Below are 18593 nucleotides of genomic sequence, written 5' to 3'. Positions count from 1 at the left end.
TCAAGTGCGGCTACTATACGTCAGGGAGTCGTAAAATTACGTTCCACTGCCTGATGTACATGATTGTACATGTACATGTATGAACGTACTCGCACTGGGCACTCTGGCCGCACGCATCTGCACGCGTCTGCAGCCTGTCATATCTCTGACTTATCAGTGGCGGTATAACCCTCGAAGTATAAAAAATAAAGTACTCGACAGGGCTCCCAACCGGGTCGTAGGTAACCCAGTGTTCTTTTCCAAAAGGTCAAAGTACTCACCAACAGGGCCGCTGACCCGGCTCTGGAGCAGACACTGGTAATCTAGGTCCAAGTTTGCACGAATTCGTTCTGACGCTTCATGTGCTTTCATAGCCAAGGTTTCTCACTTTCTTCGCAAGCTCTTCTAGTCTTGAGAGTTGACAACTGCTTATGGTTGTGTTGGCTGAAACATGTCCGCTAATCTGACAACCGTCCAACCCCATTTTACTGGTAAGTAGTCAGCGAGTGGCTTTGATGGGGCGATACTAGAGGGAAAGTTACGCGCATATTTGTTCTTCTTTTTGGAAAACACGTTCTCGCTCGAAGGGTTTCTAAACTTTATCCCTGCGCTCATTGATGGAGTTCATCGATGGAGTTGCCAGCGGCACCCTACAGAAGAACAATGCTGCCAAGTTTTTATGAAAAATTGTCAAACATTACTCTCTTTCCCTCAAAACCAGTTAAAGGGGAACTACACCCAAAAATCAAAACTTCATGGTCCGTAGAGTTTTGGACGCTGAGTCGAATGGTGAAGGTCCCACTTCGATCCGACCAAGCGTTCCTGAGATATCTTCGGTTTAAATTGTACTTTCGGGGGACGCGCCATGACGTCATGCGGACGCGACACACCCCCAACACGCCCTTCTACGTCATTGAGACTCGCTTGCCTGGGCCAAGCTCAGAAGTACAGGTATTTTGGTATGTGAAAGGAATAGTTCTGACAAAGACGTCCTCACCATGAGCGATTCCGACGTATCAGACGAGCTTGAAAGCTCAGAGCCTGAGCTGAAAATGTTTGGCTTCGGGCATGAGCCGAAATTTTCAGGAAAGGATATGGCAGCGCAAGCGGTGGCTTCCATTCGGGCTGTAAATGTGGATGAAGCAGAAATTACTGCAATTGGAGAAGTCGCTCTCCATCAGCAACATCTGGCAACCGGGTGGCTGGGCTATTTCGAAATGAAGCGGCAGCCAAAGCAGCTCAGACAACCCTGACAATCCGTAAGTGTTTTCACAGTATAGTCCTACGTAATGCTCACAAATCGAATCGTTCTCTTCATATCGTAAATTGTGTGAAATTTTGTATTCGTACAGTACTCAGATCAATGGTCTTCTCACTCGTACTCCTGTACATGGAGTTTGCTGCGTAACATGGCTAGCATTATCTCTGTGCAAGCCGTGCAATGTGTATGGGTTCACTTGTGCTTTATCTCACATAAGTGGACTGCACCTCAATTCGTATTGTGGCGAAATACATTCTCACCTTTTGCATTATCACTTAGTCTTTACAGAATGCTGAGACGTTTTCTTGTATTTCACGTAGCTGTGTACCAACAATTACGCTGTGCACTGTAGCAGCAGCAGCAGCAGCAGCACAGTAGCATATTGAGTGCGTTTTGCCCTACTGTGGTGTCTCATGACTGCGTTACCGGAACAGCTCTGTCCTTGATTATCATTCTAAAATGTGTGCACATATCCGCCTGCGCCCCACACACACGCACGCACATGTGCTCACCTTGGTGGGCACATAGTATAGTAGTCACACATGATCACGCACGCAGACACGCAATTTCACAAGCGCGTGCGCACACGAGTGCATAAGCATACAAGTGCCTGTGCACATGCTCATGCACGCACACATGCGCACACTCATGCACTTGGTTGCATACCCACACATCCCTCAGGATCACTAACGGCAATGCATCTACTACTTGTCATTCCATGTCCCTCCCGCAAGGGGGAGAGAATAACATAAAGGAGAACACAGAATAGATGAACAGTTTCCCCTGAGACAAAAATGCGATAATACTCATAAAAATGACACACTTCAGGCTCATTACAAACATCTTGAAAGTTTTTGTCTTCACAAGTATACTTTCAAGCCTTCTCGTCAGGTGAAATACAGGCAAAGGAAAAGGAACAGGAACAGTGGATTTAATACAGTAAGAAGGTGGTAAAACAGCGCAAAAAAAAAGAAAGAAGATAGCTAAAGTAAACAGCGAAAATTGCAATAATGACACAAAGGTGCAAATGCGAGAAAACTCAGGCCAATTATCCAAGTTGATTTATCACTTCGAGTGTCGGCAATGTGAGAGCCGATATGTAGGTAGGACTCTTCAACATCTGGACGCACGCATCCGACAACACGCACCGCTACACCTTATTCCACAACACGCACGATCCACTCGACCACGGAGGGGACGTCCAGCAAAGAATCATCCTGGTACAAGATGGTCCAACGCAGCGGCATCAACACCAAGCAACGTCACCTCACAATTAACTAGACCACCAGAAAAACAACCGGACAAGACACCTACTGGCGTGGCAGTGACAGGAACCGCATCAACCAGAAGAATGACAAGATCGGCAACGGCGGCGATGGCAGCGACTAAAGCACAGACAGAGGCAACGGCTAGGGTCCACTCGACTAGCCATGTGAAATCGGATGTGTCCACTGCACATGCTGATTGTTCAGATGTTAGTTCTGATAAGTATGAGTCGTCCATTGCCAGTCATTTGTTTGAGCATCCTGATTGTCGTGCTGTGTATTCAGATGATTGTTTTTCGATTGTGTCACGTGTACGCAGTGCTAGATTGCTGAATGTTTTGGAAGCTGTATACATACACACAAAGAAACCCAACCTTTGCAAGCAGAAACAAATCAAATTCACACTTAGGCTGTTAGGTAGGTCGTCAAAACCTCGTTAGTTACATGTATGTCCAGTGGTTGTCTCTTGTTGTCGCACTACATGTCACGCTTATTGAGTTCTCTCATTTGCACCTTTGTGTCATTATTGCAATTTTCGCTGTTTACTTTAGCTATCTTCTTTCTTTTTTTGCGCTGTTTCACCACCTTCTTACTGTATTAAATCCACTGTTCCTGTTCCTTTTCCCTTGCCTGTATTTCACCTGACGAGAAGGCTTGAAAGTATACTTGTGAAGACAAAAACTTTCAAGATGTTTGTAATGAGCCTGAAGTGTGTCCTTTTTATGAGTATTACAGAATAGATGACGTGAATATCTTTGGAATGTTATATTACATTACACAAAAGCACACGCATGTGCGCGCACACACACACACACTGACGCGCATGCGCGCACACACACACACACTGACGCGCATGCGCGCGCACACACACTCACGCGCGTGCACCCACACACACAATAATAATAATGTCTGTCTCTCACGCGCGTGCGCGCAAACACACTCACGTGCGCGCACACTCACGCACGGGCGCGCGCACGCACACACTCACGCGCGCGCGTGCGCGCGCACACACACACTCACACGCTTGCACGCATACACACAATAATAATAATGTCTGGCTCTCATCTGCATCCATACTGAGAAAACCCAACGAATTCCCGAATAGGTGTACACCGTTGCCGGTATGTGGACTATCTTCTCTCCTTGAACTGCGGGTCATTGCGTGATGTAGCTTATCAGCAGTACATACTGTGTGTTCATACAGGAAAAAAACATGCCAGCTAGAGGCGCTGGCGCTGCAAACAGTCCTTCCTATAACCTTGGGGCGGTGGCAGTGGTCGTAGCTCAACAGTGAGTCACTGCGACCGATGGTACAGCCGCTCTTGATCTTCTTCCTGTAAAATCAAGAACAGCAATCGCAGACAGGTTCATCGATCGCACGCAGTATAGCCTAGGGAAACAGGAGATCTACTGCCGTCCCCCTCATCAGGCCGGTTTCGGAAAGCTTCACATTTCGTAGTGATGTAGTCCAAAACAATTCTACAAATGCTTTGGAAAAGAAAGAACTTAGTTACTACATACAGTAGCTAGTGTTTTTGAAATATTGCACTCACCTCCGCTTTTCGACTGACACTTCACAGTGTGGCGTGCGAAAAAGGACGCACCACAGTTTCATCCACCAGCGTCCGCATCGGATGAGTGCATAATATTCCTCCTGAAAATCCTCCTCTGCCAAATGGCTGGAACACACGCGAAGGATTTACATTGTAGTCCCTAAATTGTCAAGCAAATAATTACGTCGCTTGATAGCTGCTATGGTGCACTGCTCAGCCTGTGCCAAGCACAATCCTTCAGAAATTGGTGCAGGTTCATCCCAGGGGGGGTTACCAGTAAGATTATAGTAGCCAACAACACAGCCAGAAGCCATGATGACACAAATACCCTCTTCTTCCATGGACAAACAGAAAGAAGATGCGAAATCCCAGTGTTTCTGGATCTGGCCAAAGGATCACCAAGTCTCAATGACGTCACGGGTTTGTGACGCCACGGCACGGACCCGAAAAGGACAATTGCAAACTGATATATCTCAAGAACTCTTGGTCGGATCGAAGTGGGACCTTCACCATTCGACTCAGCGTCCAAAACTCTACGGACCATGAAGTTTTGATTTTTGGGTGTAGTTCCCCTTTAACCTTTACTGCGTACTTGAATCGATCTCTAGAGATCGATGGACATGCATGCACTAAAACATTCGTAACTCGATCGATTCTTGTCGGAATTTAAATAACTAAGTATCTAGGAAGAAGCCGAAGAGCTCAGCTTTCCATTGCATCATTCGGTGAAGAGCTGCGATGTCGCATTCCAAAGATATTCCGCTCGACATTTCGGCCACGGCAAAAGTCGAATTTCTTTCCGAGTGACTGACCTTGAGCGGGGAATTTCCCCTCTCCTGACATGCCAAGTCACTTTTGCATGCTTTGAGTGCGTGGGCAGCATGAAAAGAAACTCAAGCAAAAAATTTGGATAGTTTACGATGAAGGAGCGAGAAATGGCTGGCGAGGAGAGAATTTCCTCGTATATCAAGCGATGGGGTGTATTTGAAGCTCCCTGGCGCTGGATATGTGATCTTGGTAGTGTCCTGTTTGAGCTCAATGGACGCAGCGCGTGGAGAGCTTTCCAGAATGCCCAAGTTTGTGAAAATTGGTTGATTAGAACCGAAGATATTCTCAGAATAAGGTGAAAATTATTGCTTTTGGGTCTGCTGGGGAATTTTGGTCGGATGGTAAAGGGTTAATATTACATTTTCAAATTGCTATTGAAGTTTGGGTAGGGCGGGGTTCCACTGCGGCTTCGCAGCTCCGCTGCTCCACGGTACTTGGCTGCATGAAGCAGAGCGGCGCGGTTCCAGTGACACTCGCCATTCGCGGTACCGCGATCGTGCTCGACGTTTTTTGATGACATTTTGCCTGCCTGCGGCCTGCGCGCGCGCGCAATCCCAAAAAATCATCGTGTTCTGGCCTGTGCAACGAAATAAAATTTGAAATTGAAAATCCCCCGTATAAAACAATTAAGAGCGGGAAACAATGCAAGCCGCGACCGCGGCTTGCATTTTTTGATCAAGCAGCAAAGCAAAAGCTGGTGATGAGCCGCGGCCTCGCTGCACCAGCTCGCAATGATGACGTTTCATGCCGCGGATGATGTGCGGCGGAGCGGCAGTGGAACCCAGCCCTTACTTGGCCTTAGGCAAAGGAAAATTGTCATGAATTTTTTATGCAGAGCTGCACATTCTGGCTTATGGACTCTCGCCTACAGTGTAGTCGTACTGCTAGTGTACTAGCATTAGACTATCACATGCAGTATACTGTCTGGCAGGAGGATTCAGGAGGGAATATTAGGACTGATAGAAGACACGAAAAACGAGAACATAATTATGGCGAGAAAGTAATTACTGGCTAAGAATTGCCCTAGGACTTACCGCTTCTCAGTGCTCCATACCAGGAAGTAATACAATACCTACTCCCTGCTCCATACGAGTGTTTTCTCCTCATTCTCTGCATCCTTTTCCCCAGGAGTCTCGTCCATTTTGCGGCTCAAATGCTTGAGCTCCGGATAGCGGAAAATAGCTCGTCGTCCATTAGCGGCTCTAATAACAGTTAGTACCAGGTCTGAAGTGTCGTAGTCTAGCAACTATGATTTTTTCTAAGAGGGTAAGGGTTGCGAACCCAAGGAGACCTGAAGGAGCTTCGTCTTTCAAACAATTGCCCTAAAAAATGGAAGAGGAAACGAGTGAGCGAGCTGGTCTGAGTGCGCTACTTTTCAAAAAACAGAAAATGAAAGCCATCAAAGTCAAAGCATTCTGGCCAGCGCGTTTGTGTAGTATATACCTTCACGAGCGCTAGCGCGCTAGTACAGTCGCAGAAAACGCTCGTGGGCCAGATCGATGCAGAGTTAGCGCTCTGTCCGTGCTGTTTGCCGCACCTGGCAGCTGGGTAGAGGCGACGGTTTCAAATAGGAAATAGGTTGCAAACCGGAACGGACTCAATATTCACTTTCTCTCTTGGTATTTTGATTAGAAAACATATGTCACAGTGAGACTACGATGTGTTATACTCCGAGCCAAAATTTCATGGCTCTGCGATGACCAGAAGCGCCATATCAAGCAGGTGAGTTTTTGACGTGTTGCTTCGCACTGCGACTTGAGTTTTACGACTTTCGAAAAATCAACTTCTTGTCGCAGGTAAACAGCGGCTCGCCTCTCGACAATAAAGCACCGCATACCAATCAAAACTAATGGAAGCACACACAAGGCTTATTGTTACTCTGTACTGGCCGTCGTGGAGCGATAGCAATTACCTAATTTCAGACCCAGAGTGAATTTGACGGGCACTCTAAAACGTGTCCGGTTTGGAGCCACCTCTGATTTGAACTTTTTTGAAGCGAAAAATTGGGCAACTTGGAGGCAATGGGTCAACACAAAGGAGTGGCTCAGTTCGATTGACTCTGGCCCCAGAGCAAACTTCAACATGCCAGTTTCCTTCCACAAACATATTTCGAGTGAAAAATCAACGTTGATGATCGTTTTGGGTCTATACAAATTTGGCTGTCAAAACGTTCCGGTATCGAGCCGTCTCCTCTACCGCAGTTCCGCGCATATAACTAACCGTTTAGCCTGAGCCTACATGTAATGATGTAGCATTGTAGGGCTCACAGTACTGATACTGTACTATCCTGTGGACATCAGCGCCATTTTGATTGGGGCACTCAAGTTCACGTGATCCTTTCGCGTGCAGAGTACGAGTAGTCATAGCCCAAATAATAATTATTTGCTAGCAAAATATCGGATGCGCAAGTTAGTTAGTTGCCGGCAAGTTTCGAGCAAAATATCGAGTTTTGGTGGGCTTTTCGGAAAATCCAAGGCTTCTTAGGGAGTTTCCCAACACAATCAGTCACCAAGGTTGAAAACGAGCATAAAAGTAGGACAAAACAGACTCGTGGCTACATTTTTGTAGAAAGTTGAGCAGCAGCAGGAGCCCAATCAAAAATTCCGTAGTCATCAGCGACAGTGATTGTAGATTTTTCCTTAAAACTCATTTTAGCTCGAGCAAAATGAAAGCAAAATATCGACAGAGCTAGAGAAAGGAAATGCCGAGCAGAATATCGAAAATCTTGCAGCAAAATTGTGCGGCAAAATATCGATGTGGGCAGAGTAAATTTGGACCATGACTAGTGCAGCTCAGCTCATGCTCAGCGCAGAGCCTGCATGCAGTCACTAGTTCTGTGCTGGCGTCACGTAGTCTCTGAGCTACGTGCAGGCTGCAGCATGATGGAGCTGCCGTTTTCTTGCTCTGTCGGCAAACAAAATTTCCCACAAGTAGCTAGAAGATGGCATATGGAGAAGCTTGGGAGGCCTTGATCTTTTCTGTAGTTCGGGAGATGGACATCGAACATTACAACGGTAGTTCTCCGTGACTTACCCTTGGTACTGAGCTGTGGCTAAGGTGAAGTGAGGGACGAACTGCCCAATAATATCGCAAGCCTACAAGCGCTTCGGGTCACTAATGCCCGGGAAGAAATTGATGAAGAGTACTAGTCTGCCAAGACGACACTCCACAATAACCAGCTCACACTCGGCTCTACCCACACCTGACCATGGATTTGGAAGGCCCTAAGGAAAGGAGTTCGTTCCACTGCGCAGTGAACGAAACGGCAGGTGAGCGAAGAGTTGTGCACGCCGTCGCGTAATCTTTGTAGTTTGAGCAAAGATCTGCGGCGCTTCTCACGACCCTAGGCAAACAGGCCACGAACAAGCCGTCCATCCACGATCAGAAAGTAGTTGCAAGGTCGTAACGGGAACGTTTGCAGAGCTGATTTCATGAAGAACAACATGATCATGAGCGCACTAAACAAATGTATGTATGCATGTATACTTTATTTGAATTCGCAAATCCAAACGAGCACAAATGCTCAATACGGAGGATTAGCAAGACGAAATTCGCGTTCGCGTTCGCAAACATTTTTCAGTTAGCGAACTGGATTGCGAACTTTCGCATTTTTCGTTCGGAAAAGTAGTCGGAACTACAGTCCATTCAGAAAAAGATGGACTTCTAGCTTTTGGCCATAAATGGGTCAAACTTTGAGTTTTTTTAGAATTTTTTTCCGCAATCCCGTATGGAATCCTCTTCCAATAATGTTTCTGAAGTTTTTTTGTCCAAAAAGCAAGCCATAACAAGAATAGGATTTCGGCCAGGTTTTGCCCCCAAAGCATTGAATTGGGAAAACCCGTAAAAATCCAGGCCGTTTGACCCCGTCTGCAACAGTGCATTGAGCGGTTCGAACCCCAGTTCAGGTACCCTTTTTGGACCCTTTTTCAAATTTCAAATTTTGCAGCACTGCACTGTGTACGATGAAATCACGAAAAATCGCCAAATACGGGAGCTCGCCAGAGCCAGGGCCCATCTTTTTATGAATGTCTGTAGGCTCCGGCGGATTATGCTCGCGAAATCATGGAATTATGCTTTCATGGATTCTCGCATTATGCTCATAAAATCCTCATATTATGCTTTGGCACCAGGGGATATATGTAGGACTCAGTGACCAGTCAAGGCCCCATGACCAATCACGGTCCCCGTGACCAGTCAAACAGTCACAAACTCCCCATGACCAGTCACAAATTAGTTTACCAGTCACAATGCCCCATGACCAGTCACAAATCACCACACACTGATGTACATGTACATGTGTAAAGCACACAGTTCGTGACTGCTCGCAGGGTGCTTCGTACTGCAGGATTTGGTGTGGAAACTATAATTCCCTTTGAGCGGTCACAGAATTCAGTTGTGACCACTATAATTCCAAGCGAACAGTTATATGCGGAATGTACAGTTAGGTCCACTTTTTCTCTGTGAGTAGTCACAGGCAGAATGTAGGTATTTCTGTATTACAAGAGAGATTGGAAGCTTTGTCACAACTCGGAGTTTCACGTATTACTACGATCGTCAGGCAACTGATGGCTCCAAAACGGGCAGCCTCAACATAAGGGGGAGTAAGGTGGGAAATTCTGAGGGGTATCATAGGCGACGTGTATCATAGCGCAAGAGTCAGGTGCAGGCGTGAAGTTGCCAAGTCTTCAGACTTGGAGCTATGCAGCAGCAGTTCCAGCGTGAATGATATAGAATAGAGGTGGGGACTTAAGAGCCAAATCCACACATGCCCACACCAGTACACACATACACACACTCTGTCCCTTTTCTCACATACACGCGCGTACACGCAAACACACACACATCTGCACACGCGCGTACACACACACACACATCCACACACACACACACACATTCTCTCTCTCACACACACACACGCACTCTCTTTCACACGCATGCACACAAAACACACACACTCACACTTGCGCGCGCACACTTACTCTCACACACACACACACACACATACACACACTCACACACACACAAATTGGCAGCGGGACTACCAGCTAGATTCACGTGACCTTGCAGACAAAGTTACGGAGGTAGAACTTGTTTTCATGACGACACTTGGACACAAGTATTTCTGTATCATTGTTTTATCTCTTTTCAAACAATCCACAAGCCAAGAAGAGATGCGTAGACGGAAGAACCGTACTCTTGGTGATACTGATGTGCCAGTTCAAGAACATCTCGTCAGACATACATATCGATACATGTCTGGTGCACTCTCACTAACAAGCAGGCATCGCAGGGTACATTCGCATCAGCAATCACAAGAAGTTGTAGTGAGTGAATATTTCTATAAAATTAATAAGTAGAAGGAAAATAGTACGTAATTGACAAATGAAGGTGTGGAGGATCGCCCAAAAACACTGACACGGAGACAGTAAACGGTACACAGTACTCGTATGCATGTACTTATAATACACGTTATAGCAGCACAACGAGAAAGACCATGTACCATAATGTTACATCAATACATTTTACAGAGTTGTTTTGGGAGTAGGAATGAAGATGTGTTCGAAGCAGTAAACTGCGTAAGCACTACGTAACTCGTTGAGCCACAATATTGAAATACAGTTTCCTGCAGTCAAAACAAGACACTCACACTTCTCTGGTCTAGTTCGCCATTCTTATCGCTAACATGACTTGATTTAATTTCTTACGACGGTTCTTGAGAATAGATCAATGATGTCTTGAATAGATGTCTTCCCTGAACGACTTCAACTGAGAGGCAGTTTCAGTTTCAACAAGCTGGACATTGTTTTTCTGTTGAGTCTTCCAAAAGAAAGACAGAGCTACACACACGAAGGTGCTTGGTGTACCCAGTACCTTCTTGGAGATGAACATATTTTCTTTTCCATCTTCATTATATTTTCGTCTCTGCATCGTCGACGATGTCCACTTCTGACTCCGTAATCTTGTCACCCATCCTCTTCAAAAACACAAAGCGAGTGCTGCTTGTATGCTGGATCAGTTGAAATCAGTCTCCGTTCTAGCAAGATCGGTATGCAAAAATTACTTGACTGAAAATATTCCGAAATAGCTTTTCTGAACGACGAAGTTTGTTTTTGAATAGCACAATCTACTAGCCAGAACGTCCTCTCAAAAGAGATTCTAGCTGAAGCCTGCAAGATTTTCGACCACCCTTCGTTTTGGAGAGGAGCCCACACACACCAGACTCGAGCTACAAGAAAACTACGCGGAGATCTAGAGTTGATCGAAATCTTTCTTGCTCACTTCGGAAACCTGTGTCTGTGAAGGAAAAAAGTATGCTGATCGCGTGAATGCCTACAGTTGAGTCGTAATATTTTGACGTTGACCCTGTGACCGTTCACAGAGAAAGTCGCGGCTGTTTGTGACTGGTCATCGGGATTCAAACTGGTGTGTGACTTTATGACTGGTCTTCGGGGATTTGTGACTGTTTGATTGGTCACGGGGATCGTGATCGGTCATCGAGACGTGACTGCTCACTGAGTCCTACATTGGAAAGGCTTCCTGTCTGAAGCCTTTCCATACTGGTACTCGATGTTCCAGTTTTGTGACACGAGAATGGCACGAGAATTAGTGTACCGCTGAGTGTACCGCTATACACGTGGTCGACACGTTGTCGACACGTTGTTGATACTTTTTCGACACGTGACCCCGTCAACGGTCTGCTTTGTGCCAATGCCACTCGGTAAACGCCGATGTCGCGTACGACAAAGACGACTATCCCGTACGCGAAATAGTTGAGAACTGCATGACGTGGACCTGACGGCAAGGACAACTGCGAGGAGGCCCCTTTCGGTACCCCTGACGGGAAGGAGAACTACAGAAGTCGACGAAGTCGAACGAGGAGGCCCCTTTTCCGTACCCCATACTGCAAAGTGCCATTGATGGATACCTTTTGCACCTGGAACGACCCCTTAAACGCTGTCGCGGCGACTATCCCGTACGCGAAATAGTTGAGAACTGCTGACGTGGACCTTTTGCACCTGGAACGGCCCCGTAAACGCTGTCGTGTCGGCGGAGTGAATGTGCAGGGCGAAAAGAATTGCTGCAAAGACGTCCCCTCTAGGCCTTTGGAGACATCGTCGGCGGACTGAATGCGCAGGGCGAAAAGAATTGCTGCAAAGACGTCCGCTCTAGGCCTTTGGAGACATCGTGGGAACTCCTTCCGGTACTATACAAACTGCTGACGTGGCCGTGGAGACATGGTGGGACTTCATGTACATGGATACATGGTGGGAATTCCTTCCGGCACCCCCATACCGCAAAGCCAACGGTGGGGAAGGAGAAGTGCAGACGTGCAGGAAGACGAACGAGGAGGAACCAGGACGAGCGAGCAATGGCAGGACTAGCTGGACCGTAAGTAATAGCTGAATTGTGAATGACAACTTGACATCCATGCGGCACTCGCCACTTGCCACTGCATATTTCTTGTCCACTAACAATGTCTCTCCTCTGCCCCCTGTGTGTCCACAGCCCTGTTGCTGAATTGGCCCGATGAATCGAATGTCTTCCGCAACTGGAACGGCCCAGTAAACGCTGTCGCGTCGGCGACTGAATGCGCAGGAGGGAAAATATTGCTGCGAAGACGTCTCCTCTAGACCACGGTAAGGCAACCCATTGATATGTTGCCAGTTACCTTCTACTAACACGTTATCAGGTCAAAAAAAATTAATGGTCTACAGTCGTGTCGGAAGGGTACGGTGGGACTGTAGACCTGTTACCTTCTAACACGTTATCACTATATCAGGTCGAGAGCGTATTGTAGTCACTCTCTCTATTCCTGTACTTCATTACGTTTCAGGTGTACGTATAACTTTTCCAAAAAAATTAAAGGGGAAGTTAAGGCAAAAATTAAAATTTCACCAGTTGTAGTCTTCGGGGTGCTGACTCGAATGGTCTTGGTCCGAGGAAGCTGAGACGCTCCCTTCCTACTTGAATCCCAATCGAACTCGCGCACTTCCACCGAAACTGGGTGACTGCGCCCTACGAGATGGGGATTTGTATGCAAAATGTCACTAAAAGCGCCATTTCGTTCTTATAAAAGCACGGATGACCGCGATTGGCCCATATGTTGTAGTCTTTTGGACGCTGAGTCGACTGGTTTTGGTCCGAAAAGGCTGCAATGCAGCGTTCCTCCTTTATTCCCAATCGAACATGGTTGAACAAGTGGTCACGTGCTCCTGGGTGCCCAAATCACCTGGTCACCACGCCAGCAGGTGACAACTTTCACACCAAGGTTCAACTCGAGTTCAACTCGAGTGACAGGACTGCACCCAAAAAAGGTCAAACAGGCTAGTAAGTTGTACCCTGCAGGCACGGTGACCAGGTGACTGGCGTACGCAGGAGCACGTGACCGCTTGTTCAACCATGTTCGATTGGGAATAAAGGCGGAACGCTGCATCGCAGCCTTTTCGGACCAAAACCAGTCGACTCAGCGTCCAAAAGACTACAACATATGGGCCAATCGCGGTCATCCGTGCTTTTATAAGAACGAAATGGCGCTTTTAGTGACATTTTGCATACAAATCCCCATCTCGTAGGGCGCAGTCACCCAGTTTCGGTGGAAGTGCGCGAGTTCGATTGGGATTCAAGTAGGAAGGGAGCGTCTCAGCTTCCTCGGACCACGACCATTCGACTCAGCACCCCGAAGACTACAACTGGTGAAATTTTAATTTTTGCCTTAACTTCCCCTTTAACTTCCCCTTTAATGGTTCACGTCTTCAGATAGAGAGCGTATTGCACCCACTGTCTAGTCTGTAGTGCATTGAGATTTTGTTGATCGCACATGAAAATGGATACACAGACAAAGCAGGCCAAGTACATGGCGAGATGTCGCCAGAAGAACGTCTTCAGATAGACAGCGTATTGCACCCACTGTCTAGTCGATTTTGTGGATCGCACATGAAATGGATACACAGACAAAGCAGGCCAAGTGCATGAGAGAGTGGACGATGTGCGGATCGACACGGCCTGTGGGTACTTCATTAAAGTTACCCGTGACATAACTAGGATAAAAGCTAATCACAGCAAAGACATTGCCAAGTATGTGAGCACTTTGGACTTGACAGAAGAGTGCACGGGCGACGTTGACAAAACATACCGCGGTGACTGTCACCATCATGACAGCAGGGCACATCGCACGCAGCATCGCAGATCGTGTCGAATTGCGCATCATAATATTGCAAAATTGCTCCTGTGCATGCAAGTGGATTTCATTGCACTTCTCAGTTTGGGAAATGCTCGATTATGACAATTCTGCATAAGTTGCGAAAAACTATGGCATCTTTGGGAAAGGGCTACTCATAGCCTACCTCACGACCTTCTGCTTTCTTTCTTCATCACTTGTATCTTGCAGGTATATCATCCCGTGACGACCACATTGAAGTCTGAATTTGAAGTGTGAAGATGCTTCAGCAACCGCATCGTACTTTTCCATTGCTTTCATTGTGCTTCTACTGTACATGTGTGTAACTTGTGGGCCAACATGTGATGACATTGTATGCTGGCGACACGGTCAGATGTTGTCCATGCGTCTAACGTAAACCTGCATGTTATGCATTGAAAAGGATTTGCCACTTGCGATCCTGGGACGAGTATCAGGTCAGCTTTGTCCTGTGTGGGCTGTATCAGATTGCTGTTCACTTCTCTATCTGTTGGATGTGTGACTTTCTGCAAGTTTCTGGTGTATGATGGCCACTTCCTTGCTTGTCCTTTGTATGATATTACATTCTGTATTCGCTGCTTCCATGGCGTGGTCTGCAAACTGCAATCCTTGGGCAAATGTCATGTTTGCTATGTTGTGCTTTGGCCGTCAGCTTGTCTACATGCTGTAGTTGCATTATTTTTGTTTCACAACTGACTTCCTCAAGTACGGTGGCCACTGCTTTGCATGGCATTATATATGAAGAACTTAGTTTCCTGTTTGTGTCGTGTGCATGTGCGTGGCCACGTGTGTGTGCCGTGTGCATACGCATGTTTGTGTATCTGTGTGCGGGGTAGCGAGGCGGGGAGGGCTGGTATGTATCAGTGTGTTATTGCAATCTCATGGCTACATACAGTACATCGCGCGCGTGGTCATCATGTTTACCTTTGGGGCTGGGGTGGGGAGGGAACGGAAAAAGAACTGAAATTATCCATATAAAAACCACTCTGTGAGCGGTTCTGAAAAACCTTTACTGGTACTGCCCCGTCGTAAAAGTAAGAAATTAGAACTGGCCCATTGTCCCCCCAAATGCGAACTGATCCACCTAAATCGCGAATGACGGGACCCGAACGCACCAGTAGCACGAGGTTCCTACCTGTGAATGCAGATGGGGACGTTGGTCCGGACTATAGGCCATGTACTGACCGTCTGTACTAGCGGTAGGTGGTGTTACCCTATGAGAATTGCTGTCCTGTGCCCTCCCGACCTCGTGCTACTGGTGCGTTCGGGTCCCGTCATTCGCGATTTAGGTGGATCAGTTCGCATTTGGTGGGACAATGGGCCAGTTCTAATTTCTTACTTTTACGACGGGGCAGTACCAGTAAAGGTTTTTCAGAACCGCTCACAGAGTGGTTTTTATATGGATAATCTTTACTTATAAAGAAGAGGCACCTGTGACGTGTGTCTGTGTGTGTGTCACGCTCCTTATAAAGAAGAGGCACCTGTGACGTGTGTTTTTGTGTCACGCTGCCCTGAGCACGCGAAGCGTGCGAACAGTGTAGCACAGTACTACTACTATATATACTAGCTAGCGGCCGCAGAAGCACTGAGCACGCGAAGCGTGCGAATCGTGTAGCTAGCGGAAGCAGCCATGGCCACAGAAGCACTGAGCACGCGAAGCGTGCGAATCGTGTAGCCACCACCACGTGCTGAGCACGCGAAGCGTGCGAACAGTGTAGGTGGTATAGCAGACACGATCAGTACGAGTAGCAGTAGTAGCAGCCGCGCGCAGAAGCACTGAGCACGCGAAGCGTGCGAATCATGTAGCCACCTAGCCTAGGCCATACCTCATAGGTAGCACTAGCAGCCGCACAAGCGCTGCGGACCACGTGAACTGTTCTCTGCAAATTTAAACATCTGCAACAAAAGGATACAAAAGATCTGCACTGACTGCACTCTGCATCTGATCTGCAGTGAAGAGCGCATCGCACTTTTGTTCGTAAGTTTATGAATTTTTTGAGCCGCTTCATCCGCCACCAGGTGATGGACAACCCTGACCAGCCTCCCGAAGGCGTAACAGACGTCCCTCCTTCTCCTTCCAACGATGAAGAACCTCCCTCACCATGCACCAGGACTTCAGCGGTCTGGCCACCACCACGTGCTGAGCACGTGTGCTGTTCATGTACTTGCTTCACCCGGCACCCGCATGCCACATTCGGCCAGGCAACGCTGGCCGAGGGTGCTGCTAGTATATAATATAAAATTATTATTAGTCATGCATTGCAATCCGTGCAGTGTTTTCCAGCGTTGCAGAGGAGTTGATTCCGTAGTAGTAAACGTGTGTGTTTGCGGGTCACTGAGCCTGTGATTACAAGAGGTGGCTTTTTTGTGCCCGTATGCTGACTTGGGATGGTTTTGATTGCCAGTATGTGCATGTACCATTGTGCATTTGTTATAATAAATACAGGTGGTACTACGGTACTACTGTAAGGTTATTGCAGACTGAGCAATGATGGTGACAGCCTGAACTAAAAGCGCTATAAACTGAGCTGCTGTGTGGTTGTTGGTTGCATCTTGGAGTTGCTGGACTGTTTATAGACTTTCTACTGGCTATTGAGTATAGGGCTTGAAAGTGATGACGTCAAAACGGCCAGGGAGTAGTAATTTGGCATCAGATTTCTATTTTTGGATCCACTAAGGTGTGACTTTGCTATTGCCTAAGTGTGTGGGTGCATAGCAACCCACTCATGTCGCATGCAGGTGTGATTTTTATTTCGCCACCAGTTGTAACCCCGCCCCCAGTAGCCAAATCAGTCAGTTTCACTGGCTACATCACCATGCAGTGGGTAAGACCGCTTGAAATGTGCTTGGATCCACACAAAAACTGGATCCAAGTGGATCCAGTTTTTGAATTTTTGAAATTGTTGCTATGCTGTGACGTAGCACTTTCAAGCCCTATTGTTGCAACCATCATTTCCAATCAACAATGGGTCTTGCAATGCTCCTCTGGCAGGCTCATGAATTTGTAGTCAGGTGACTTAATTTCCCCATATGAGTTCCTATCAGTTGCTGTGAACACCTTGAGTGGAGAGCGCTTGCTCGAGCGTTGAACCGGGTTCTTAATCCACCATACCCAGTTCGCAAGGCTGGGCGGGGTTGTGAGCAGGCTTTCATTTCATCTTTTCTTATTATTTCTTATTATTTCTGCTTTTCATCTCATTACAAAAATTCTGCGCTTTTTCTCCATCTGCGCATAAAATCTAGACTGACAACCTGCTTGTTAAATCATGCACCTGCTTTCAGGCGTAAAAACCCTGTTGTAGAGGTCTCAGTCCTCATTTGTTAGACTCACCTGTCTTCATAAATGTAACTTTCTCTCTCTCTCGCTCTCGCTCTCGCTCTCGCTCTCGCTCTCGCTCTCGCTCTCGCTCTCGCTCTCGCTCTCGCTCTCGCTCTCGCTCTCGCTCTCGCTCTCGCTCTCGCTCTCGCTCTCGCTCTCGCTCTCGCTCTCGCTCTCCTCGCTTCGCTCTCGCTCTCGCTCTCGCTCTCGCTCTCGCTCTCGCTCTCGCTCTCGCTCTCGCTCTCGCTCTCGCTCGCTCTCGCTCTCGCTCTCGCTCTCGCTCTCGCTCTCGCTCTCGCTCGCTCTCGCTCTCGCTCTCGCTCTCGCTCTCGCTCTCGCTCTCGCTCTCGCTCTCGCTCTCGCTCTCGCTCTCGCTCTCGCTCTCGCTCTCGCTCTCGCTCTCGCTCTCGCTCTCGCTCTCGCTCTCGCTCTCGCTCTCGCTCTCGCTCTCGCTCTCGCTCTCGCTCTCGCTCTCGCTCTCGCTCTCGCTCTCGCTCGCTCTCGCTCTCGCTCTCGCTCTCGCTCCGCTCTCGCTCTCGCTCTCGCTCTCGCTCTCGCTCTCGCTCTCGCTCTCGCTCTCGCTCTCGCTCTCGCTCTCCGCTCTCGCTCTCGCTCTCGCTCTCGCTCTCGCTCTCGCTCTCGCTCTCGCTCTCGCTCTCGCTCTCGCTCTCGCTCTCGCTCTCGCTCTCGCTCTCTCGCTCTCGCTCTCGCTCTCGCTCTCGCTCTCGCTCTCGCTCTCGCTCTCGCTCTCGCTCTCGCTCTCGCTCTCGCTCTCGCTCTCGCTCTCGCTCTCGCTCTCGCTCTCGCTCTCGCTCTCGCTCTCGCTCTCGCTCTCGCTCTCGCTCTCGCTCTCGCTCTCGCTCTCGCTCTCGCTCTCGCTCTCGCTCTCGCTCTCGCTCTCGCTCTCGCTCTCGCTCTCGCTCTCGCTCTCGCTCTCGCTCTCGCTCTCGCTCTCGCTCTCGCTCTCGCTCTCGCTCTCGCTCTCGCTCTCGCTCTCGCTCTCGCTCTCGCTCTCGCTCTCGCTCTCGCTCTCGCTCTCGCTCTCGCTCTCGCTCTCGCTCTCGCTCTCGCTCTCGCTCTCGCTCTCCTCTCGCTCTCGCTCTCGCTCTCGCTCTCGCTCTCGCTCTCGCTCTCGCTCTCGCTCTCGCTCTCGCTCTCGCTCTCGCTCTCCCTCTCCCTCTCCCTCTCCCTC

The 18593-nt window shown here is 48.2% G+C and overlaps 2 protein-coding genes across 2 annotated transcripts in view; one reads left to right on the top strand and one right to left on the bottom strand.

Annotated features, from left to right (window-relative positions):
* The window catches only part of LOC135827718 (uncharacterized), a 150216-nt gene that overhangs the window by 14808 nt on the left and 116815 nt on the right, over positions 1-18593 (bottom strand). The gene's annotated exons all lie outside the window — the stretch shown is intronic.
* LOC135806726 (serine/arginine-rich splicing factor 4-like) lies at positions 17048-18487 on the top strand (the record flags this gene model as incomplete). Its single annotated transcript, XM_065320951.1, is given in 6 exon segments — positions 17048-17094; positions 17385-17581; positions 17584-17664; positions 17700-17997; positions 17999-18084; positions 18087-18487. Coding segments are annotated over 6 exon segments (1110 nt in total), but the record flags the coding sequence as incomplete, so codon positions are not given.

The sequence above is a fragment of the Sycon ciliatum genome, chromosome 1, assembly GCF_964019385.1.
Source record: "Sycon ciliatum chromosome 1, ocSycCili1.1, whole genome shotgun sequence".
In the NCBI taxonomy this organism is placed as follows: domain Eukaryota; kingdom Metazoa; phylum Porifera; class Calcarea; order Leucosolenida; family Sycettidae; genus Sycon; species Sycon ciliatum.
The sequence above is the reverse complement of the archived record's forward strand: the minus strand, read 5'-3'. Positions and strand labels throughout refer to the sequence as shown.